The sequence below is a fragment of the Malania oleifera genome, chromosome 1, assembly GCF_029873635.1.
Source record: "Malania oleifera isolate guangnan ecotype guangnan chromosome 1, ASM2987363v1, whole genome shotgun sequence".
Classification (NCBI taxonomy): Eukaryota; Viridiplantae; Streptophyta; class Magnoliopsida; order Santalales; family Ximeniaceae; genus Malania; species Malania oleifera.
The window spans coordinates 33,904,687-33,913,524 of record NC_080417.1 but is presented as its reverse complement, the minus strand read 5'-3'; the positions used below and the strand labels follow the sequence as shown (position 1 = coordinate 33,913,524).

Sequence of the window (8,838 nt, the reverse complement as noted above, 5' to 3'; positions counted from 1 at the left end):
AACACTGTATTATGCTAAAATTGATTGAAATAGTATATGAATTGGATGCTTCAATAGGGAGATTAGTCTTCAGAGATTGGAAAGTTATCTTATTTTTTACAAACTTATTTTTAAACTTTGAATTTGAATTTGTAAGTAAAATATAATATAAGATTGCATTAAATTTAATCTAAATTTATAAAAGTTTAAGCTCCTATGCACAATCTTATTTCATTTGTATAGAGCTAAACAAAATTCAATATACTTTTAAATTATATTTTTTTTTTATCTAAATATACATCAAAACAAATATAAAGTCTGAATCACAAACTCCTAACTACAGGATAACGAAATTTAGAAGGCTATTCTTTAAGTCCTTTTCATATATGTCCTTTCGCATAAGCTTTTCTTTTCTTACTTTTACCTTTTTAAACAGAAAGGGCGCGCATGCTGTTGTATTTTTAATCTTTTCTTTCAATTTCATTTTCAACATATTACTTCACAGGCTTTATTATTGGTTTCATGGACAAATATTACTTAGTTTCATACTAACTGATGTGCAATATTTTATTCCTGATTGTCAGTCAATTCTTTGAAACTGGGTTCTCCAAAATAATTAAGATGCACTAACACATGACACCAGAGAGGATGAATTTGGTGCGAGAATTTGAAGTGTAAACGGCATCCACCGTATTCAATAAAGCAGGTAGAACACTTCTGAACTAAATTTGGAAGACCAGTCTCAATACAAAGGTTACTACTGTCCTGACTCGTAGGCCATGGTTCAGGGAGGAAAGGCCATAAAAGTGATTGGTATGAGATCATAGATTCTACGAAGAAGAAGAAAAGTAATGAATGGGCTAGCTATAACCTTCAATTCACCTGAAGTCGCATTACTAACCATTCGTAAGTATGTGTCTAAGTAGGACAGGTGTTCGATTTCCCGCAGGGAGCATCTCCAGAGACTTCTCACAAAACCCTGCAACAGGAAACAATGAAATACAAAAATCTAATTCCAAACTTAAAATATATATTTCTTTTTCAGCAACGTCTAAATTCCATGAGTAGTTGAACCAACAGTGAAACAGAACAACACGAGCACAATTAAAATTATGATATACAAAACTCCAATTACATCCTTCAAGATATTTATATATATGTTTTTTCGGCATCAACTAAATTCCATAGAAAAGATGAGCATTAGAAGTTGTCTCCAGATGGGTATGCAGGAAGAGGCCAGTCCGCATGATGGTGTGACGTCCAAGCAGCCAAGGTCACTGCCTCAGGCTTTCAACAATGTAAGAAGCATACAGGTCCCTGCAGAAGGAAGTATGGATATAAGAAAGAATGACGGGATAGACTAGAGAAGATGTATCTGCATGTCGAAGTGGTTGAATGCCAATTCAGTCCTGGATAAAATCTAAAACAAGGGGGAAAATGACTTCGGTCCCTAGATTCATACATGGGATTTTAAAAACTTACATAGAATACTTGATGGCATCAACGGCAGCAGAGGCTGGTAGAAAGTCCTCAACAGCAACTTTCTTGTTCTCGTTCTTTTTGTCTAATCATATTTATGAGAGTGAAGGCTATAAAAGATCACAGTATCCATTCAGGAACTATACCTAATTAATTACCCTATGTTTCTGCAACATTTTTTTAATTGCACAGACCATGCATCTGGATTCTTACAAGATGAATTTGGGATTGCCTACTCAGTTAATGTGAGACACTAAATAATCGTGACTGCAAATAAGTATTGATGAAATTTTAATGTATGAGAATGGATACAGTCCTCAAAGAAGCGGCGGATCTCAGCAAGACGATGCGGAGGAAGTTCCTTAATGTCTGTGTAATGGCGGAATTCAGGGTCGTCAGCACAAACTGCAATTATTTTGTCATCCCTTTCACCCTGAAACAATATTCATATTACCATGAGGAAACTAGTTAATTACACTTGCTAAAAGGTGTTTATCAGATGATCCAATAAAAAAATGGTAAGAAATATTTTTCTCATTTTTTTCTTTTTTTTTTTTTTTCAAAGAGGTTTTGCTATATTTCTAGTTATTTCATACACCAAACCATTTCACAAAAATTGCCTCCTGCTCTCAACCCAGAGGTAGGTAAGGGCGTGATTATCACAAGGAAAAAGGTTCAATGTAGGATTCACTTGAAACAGAATCTGAGCAAGTAGAACACTTCATGACCTTCAGTTAAGATCCACTTAAACTAGCCCAGAAGGAAGTAAAGATACAAAGTTTGTTAATAGGAGAAAGTACAATTTTTACCTGATCAATCATAGGCATTAATCCGATAGCACGAGCACGAAGGAAAGAGCCAGGGTGCACAGGCTCCTATAAAATGAAAAATTCCAAGAATTCAGTTCATTAGCTTGGCTGAAAAGAAGTGATCTTAAATACCCATTGAGTCAGGTTATGTCCCAAAAATAAATCACCTGCATCAGTATTAAGACATCCATAGGATCACTATCTTCACATATTGTTCGTGGGATGAAACCATAGTTGTGTGGGTAAACAACTGATGAATACAGAACACGGTCAACCTATTCGGAAAAAGCTCCATTCATTAATAATCTTATTTATGTTAATAACATAGAGAAGTTTGACATTATTTTGTTACCATGATGACATCAAGATAATAAAATCAATGCACATCATGCCTACATTAAAACAGGTGCTGCAGTCTAGTATAACGATAAAAATCCGACTGTTGAGTACAATAAAATAGGTTTGAAAGATTGGTGAAATGTCAGGCTAATATCAACCAAAACCCCAAGACCATGTTTTGTGGGACCAACATCAGGTCATGATATTTAGGGCAATGTATAAAGGTAATGTCGAGATAAGGACATCATCTTCGTGTAGAGTAATAGAACCCAGAGTCTTTTATGTCAAAGCAGTAACAATGTTGGAAATTGGGAAATTATACAGTGTAAGTTTAGGACAAAAGAATACATGCCTGACTACTGTAAAAACCAATGCTGGAAAAAATAATTGTGACCAATTCTGCAAAAGCTTTAAAAACAATCAAATCATAAATTCAAAGATTGGAGTTGATGTTGGCACCCAAAATAAAAAAAGCAAATTGCACTGGATGGTTTAGGATCATTTAGCAATACTTGTCCCAATTATCAGGAATCATCTACCCCAATGCAAACATAAATCTAAAATACGTGGGTACCGGCTACTATGGCACACAGAATCAAAGCATCCACGATAGAATAATGATTGCAAGTAGCAAACATCTTATATATAGAACTTTCATTGAAAAAATCTTAAATGTAGAAACTTTCAATGAATCATATTCCCATGTCCATCGACAAGTACATAAATTTAATAAATATGACTATTCAATCAAGTGAACTTAACTGGATAGAGTTTTCAATAGTGGGACCCAACCAATAGCAGGTCTCTCTACTCGCACAATAGGGTATGCACAAGGTCTAATTTCGATGGAAATTTTGAGGGTCTCAATTTATGAAATTTGGGAAATTTCGATCTATATTTTAAGTGGCATTTGATAGTGAAACTTACAATAAATTATAGAAATTATGAATGAAACTTAGGGAAATTTGTTAAAATAAATGATGATGAATAATTTAGAAACAAAATTAAAACCAGCCCAAATTTTGCTACTTTTTTCAGTTTTTATATTAAATTTCTGAAATTTCAGCCAGTATATCCAAAAGTTTGGCCAAGATTCTCAAATTTTCAGGAATTTCAGATGAAATTACAGAATTAGAAACCTGATTTTATTCCAAAGCTTCCTGAAGTTTGAAAAACCAAAATTTTGGCAAAATTACAAAAATTTAAGACCATGGGTGCATACCCATGGCTCAATTTTTTTTCTAAAGTAGCGTTCATTGGCACAATTTTAAAGATTAATTGAATCCAGTTTCACCTTCACAGAATACACTCCAGTTATGTTGACATCATGGAAACCAGTGCTAAGGATAATTTTATCTGTACATCTTTGCATGCTGCATATTGGTCAATACATGCATTTCTCATGAATGCTACGTTATGATTGAGTGCCACTTTAGACCAAACTTGCCAAATGAAACTGGATTTTTTGAAATTTTGAACCTTATGCACTCCAAAAAGAATACAAACAAAACCTGATATGATCAGTTATGAGGAGAGAGAAAAAAAACCCGAAAATTTTGGGCACGGCTCAACATCATCATACAAAGAATTAAAAGTTCAATGAAATAGAGAAAGTGGCTACAGATTTGTTCTAATCTTTGTTTAGGTTATTTTACTGTTCCCTGTCTGCATATCTCACACATATTGAAAATAGTTTATAGTGGACTGACAATGCATAATATGATACATATGATTCAAAAATGATACAGATTTGTTCTAATCTTTGTCTAAATTATTTTACTGTTCCCTGCCTGTATATCTCACGCATATTGAAAATAGTTTATAGTGGACAGACAGTGCATAATATGATACATATGATTCACAAATGATACATAACAATAATTAGATTTTTCTAGTTTTTTATTTAAGAAACTAATTGAACTTCTTAAAACATTTCTTGATGTAAAATAAAACGAAGCCTTTTAAAAGCTGTTTTCATCTTCTTTTTGGCTTCAAGTATTTTCGTGTCCTCCTTATTTAATAAAAGGACCGCCTCTTGATGCAATTGCAAATGTCCTAGACTGTCAAGCACAGGAATGCATACTGAAAGGAAAGACCATCCGTAACAGGATGCAATAAAATAGAATATTTAAATAGTATTTACCATAAACCTTGATTCTATGCTGTATATAAAGAAGTGAGCAGGATGACATTCCATTCGTCATGTAATTGGTATGCATCAAATTTCCAGAGCATTAGATACTTTTGACATGACTTTTATTTTATGTTGTGACAACTATGGTCTAAATTTCTGCATAATTCTACATCTATGCTTGCAGATTTCTGTGCCCATTATTCACACTAGAAATGACACACAAGCATTCAGCTACTTATCCCAGTAATTAAAAAAGCTAACTTGAAAATGTGGGAGACAAGCATATCGCATCTTCAAAAGTGAAGTAACCCTTCATCCTAAATATACGATTAAATATAAAGGTAGCTTGCAATAAGAAATAAGGCATTTGAACTGTGACATACAGAATTGATTCTGTGGAATGGAGTCAGAAAAAGGAGCAAGAAACAACTTACTTTTATGAGGCCACTTTGCTTGTCAAGCTCGTATTTAACCTTGCTGCCTTTTCCAATTTCAACTACCTAATGCAGAAATAAAGCAGAAGAATTTCAGGCAAAAGAGAGCAGCACATCAAATGGTACCAGATTGTGTCAGAATTGCAATCAGTTTTTTCTTTTTTGGCAGGGCGAGGGGGTGGGGCCTCTGTGTGTGTGCAGTTTGAGGTTAGGTTCCATTTAGATGACAAGGAAAATGGTTATATTTGAATGACCCTCCACTAGACCACAGCATATACAGAGACACAAATTCTCAACCAAGGTTCTCTAAGATATTGTAGTGTTTGTAGGAGATGGAGAACCAATGAATCCCACCTGAAGTACTATTTAGGAGCTGTTTGAATGCAGAAGGATTATCCACTTGAATTTTGAATTTGTAAATGAGAGGGAATTTTTTAACAAGCACATAGTTTCATCATATTGTTGTGTAGCACTTGGCACTCTACAAAAAGCTATAAATGAAAATGGGAGGTCACGTATCGTATCCAAGGTTGTCTCTCTTATGACTCTTATCTGCAGGATTACTGATATTGGGAGATTAGGAAATCCCTTTGCTAGTTATCGTAGAAAAGACGATATGCTTAACACTAATATATATATAGATATACACACACACACACACACACACACATATATATATATATATGTACTTGTAGCTGAGGATTGAAGCCCATGGCAGTTGTAGTATACAATACAGTGGAAGCTTTTGGAGGAGCATTTAAGATGTAGGAACACTACTTAATCATGTAAATCGCTGGGTTCTTCTCGATTTCTACTATTTTCTTTTTTATGTGCTCTGTGCGTCACTGCATGCATAACCCCAAGGTGTATTTCAAAATGAGTACTATAGATGCATACATTGCAAGAAAGCTCATGGACCAAATATCAACTATATGTTTGGTATGTAGGCATTGAATTGGGAGGAGATAATGAGTAAGGATTTAATATCATTGAATCTATCAAAAGAAATGGTCCATGATCGCATAAATTGACGGAAAAGGATTCATATAGCCGACCTCATTTAGTGCGATTAAGGCTTGGTTTTGTTGTTGTTGTTGTTGTTGTTTATGTAGGTATTGAATTGGTCAATATTTCTACATGTTCATTAAATTTTTACTCTAATCCTTTTCTGTTTCATTCTTTTCCATAGATGAAACATGAGTGGCTGAACATAAATCAAGAAAAAATACTTCTCTAAAAAGTTTTCAGCAATTCATATTAAACAAAACAAAACTTACACAGTTGAAAACTGCTGGAGCACCAGGTCCTGCATAAATCAGAGCATCACTCATGCATTAACTTCTCAACTCGTGAGGATTAAAAAATTTACATGCTATGTACATTGGTTACATATGCTTGCATGTATAAGCAAAAATTCAAAAAAAAAAAAAAAAGATTAATCATTTAGAAGATAAGTCTATTTGTCACGTGAGTTAACATTCCACTAATTTACAAATACATATTGTTCATAGAAGGGCAGAATGTAAAATATTAAGCTCATGGGAAGAGTACCAATTTCCAAGTCATGCCATGGGTGAGCAGCAATAGATCGTCTTGAAATTGAAGAAAGGATTCGCTCATTGAGGGCTACGGGAGGGAATGTTGAATTCCTTCCAACTGCTTCTCCATCATTGTTAGCCATTTTTCCCTGAAATGATGAAAGAAAATCAAAAAATGAACTCACATAAGCTACAAAATCCGGAAAACAAATGGTATATCGTGTAATCAATAAAATCATATGAACAAAAAGATACATCCCTGGAACATCTTATGAACAGATTTCAACAACTAAATCACAGTGACTAAGTGAAAAATCGATCCTCTCAAGGAACCAAAATCATTTGGATGACACAAATACAATTATTTCAGCAAACAGAATCACTTCTCAAATTCCAAAGATGAAAGGATTACTTAGATTGTTTGTAATACAGGGTAGAATTAATAACAAGTGAACATACACAATCCTGCTTAAGGTCCTCAACCTGTCAGATCAAAATGAATGAAGAATATATTGGTTAGAAATAAACAAGTGAGACAGAGACAGTATTGACGAGGAAATCAACGAGTCCTGGGAAATTTGTGCGTGTGCGCGCGTGCGTGCGTTTCCGCGAGAGAGAGAGAGAGAGAGAGAGAGAGAGAGAGAGAGAGAGAGAGAGAGGCCTTAAGATGAAAATCAACAAGTCCCATTGATGAGGAAATCAATGTCCTGAGAAATTTCAACTCATAGGAGGCCATAAATGTAGAAAAGGCCTCGAAAAACGTTACTGCCATTAAAGATGCATCGATAAGCCAAAAAAAAAAAAAAATAGCAACACATACATACACACGCACGCACGCACGCACATACAGATGAACTCACTCCATCGACACTCGGCGAGAGAAATCTCTAGCAGCAAATCATTAAAACAGAAAAATCAGAAACATCGTAAATGCACAGTAATCCAAACACAGACCGCTCACTGATCGCTGAAGAAATAACAGCAATTCCTCTGTAATTTTTCAAGCTGAACGGCACGAATGAATCAAAACTAGATTTGAAGCTAAGCTAAGCTTTCAGGAGCCATAGAAAGATCAGATTAGAGCCAAGTAGCCAACTTACAGAGAGCCGCAAATGTGAAATCACCGATTGCTTCCTCCGCAAAAATGAGCACTCTGCGCCGTTTAAAGCCTCCGCCCTCTCTCTCTCTCTCTCTCTCTCTCTCTCTCTCTTCATCGGTCGGTCTCGGGCCGAGCCTGCCCGTTCGATTTCGGCGACTAGAATCGGACGGCAAGGAAGACGGACATGTGTCGGACCTTTTTGTAATCCGGAGACCGTAGCGGAGGTTTGTAGTAACGGAGAACGGCTAATAGAGGCCGGTCCTCCTAAATTTTGCTTACGTCAGGGTTCAGGGCTTCGACAAAGGAAGGGCGCGGTTCGATCAGGAATTACGGACGCGTCGCGCCGGTTGCGTGAAAGTAACCGACTAGGGGAGGCGGGGTGCCACCGAAAGGAAGCATATTCCATTATTCCGCGGATGGGGAAAGGGTTCTCGCCACTATCTTATTTAGGCAGCTGCGTCGCCCTAATTTGATTCCATTTATCTGAAGAAAAATATTTTTATGAAGCTTAGAGAAATAAGCTGAAAGTGAGAAGAACAAGAAATGAAAATTAAGTTGAAGTAAATTTATTTTTGTGTCAAAATTAGATATGGTGAGAATAATTTTTATAAACAAATTTTTTTCAAGAAAAATGTTTTTTAAGTGAGTAGAATAAGAAATGAAAATTAAGGTGAAGTAAATATATAATTGTGAAAATTAGATATGATGGGAATAATTTTTCTAAACAAATATTCTTATGATAATGCAATATTACATAAGGAGGAGCAAGATTCAAATTAAGCAACACTATATTACTAAAATATTAATTATTGAGCAAATTAAATGGGATCTCCTATAAAACGGTTAAAACTAATAAACTCAGTTCAAACAAATCGAACTAAATATACTCTGTTTCCATTTTTAAAATCTTAAAATTTGCATCTTGAATTTAATTTATTTATGCAAATTCAAGAAAAATATAATATGAAATTATGCTAAATTTTGTCTAAATTATTATGAAATTAAATCAAGAATATAAAATTTATAT

The 8,838-nt window shown here is 34.8% G+C and overlaps 1 protein-coding gene across 2 annotated transcripts; it reads right to left on the bottom strand.

Annotated features, from left to right (window-relative positions):
• Window positions 1-989: 989 nt before the first annotated feature.
• Window positions 990-8,225, bottom strand: LOC131146140 (soluble inorganic pyrophosphatase-like). Of its 2 annotated transcripts, none has more exons than XM_058095506.1 (9): window positions 7,813-8,225; window positions 6,726-6,861; window positions 6,452-6,480; window positions 5,175-5,240; window positions 2,435-2,542; window positions 2,268-2,333; window positions 1,771-1,891; window positions 1,462-1,543; window positions 990-1,296 (listed from the first exon to the last, which is right to left on the bottom strand). In XM_058095506.1, exons 1-9 carry the CDS (start codon window positions 7,924-7,926, stop codon window positions 1,254-1,256), a joined length of 765 nt encoding a protein of 254 aa, XP_057951489.1. In that variant the 5' UTR covers window positions 7,927-8,225; the 3' UTR covers window positions 990-1,253. The 2 variants fall into 2 exon arrangements, with proteins under 2 accessions (XP_057951489.1, XP_057951497.1); XM_058095514.1 differs by lacking the exon at window positions 7,813-8,225 and adding an exon at window positions 7,667-7,678.
• Between the last annotated feature and the right edge of the window lie 613 nt (window positions 8,226-8,838).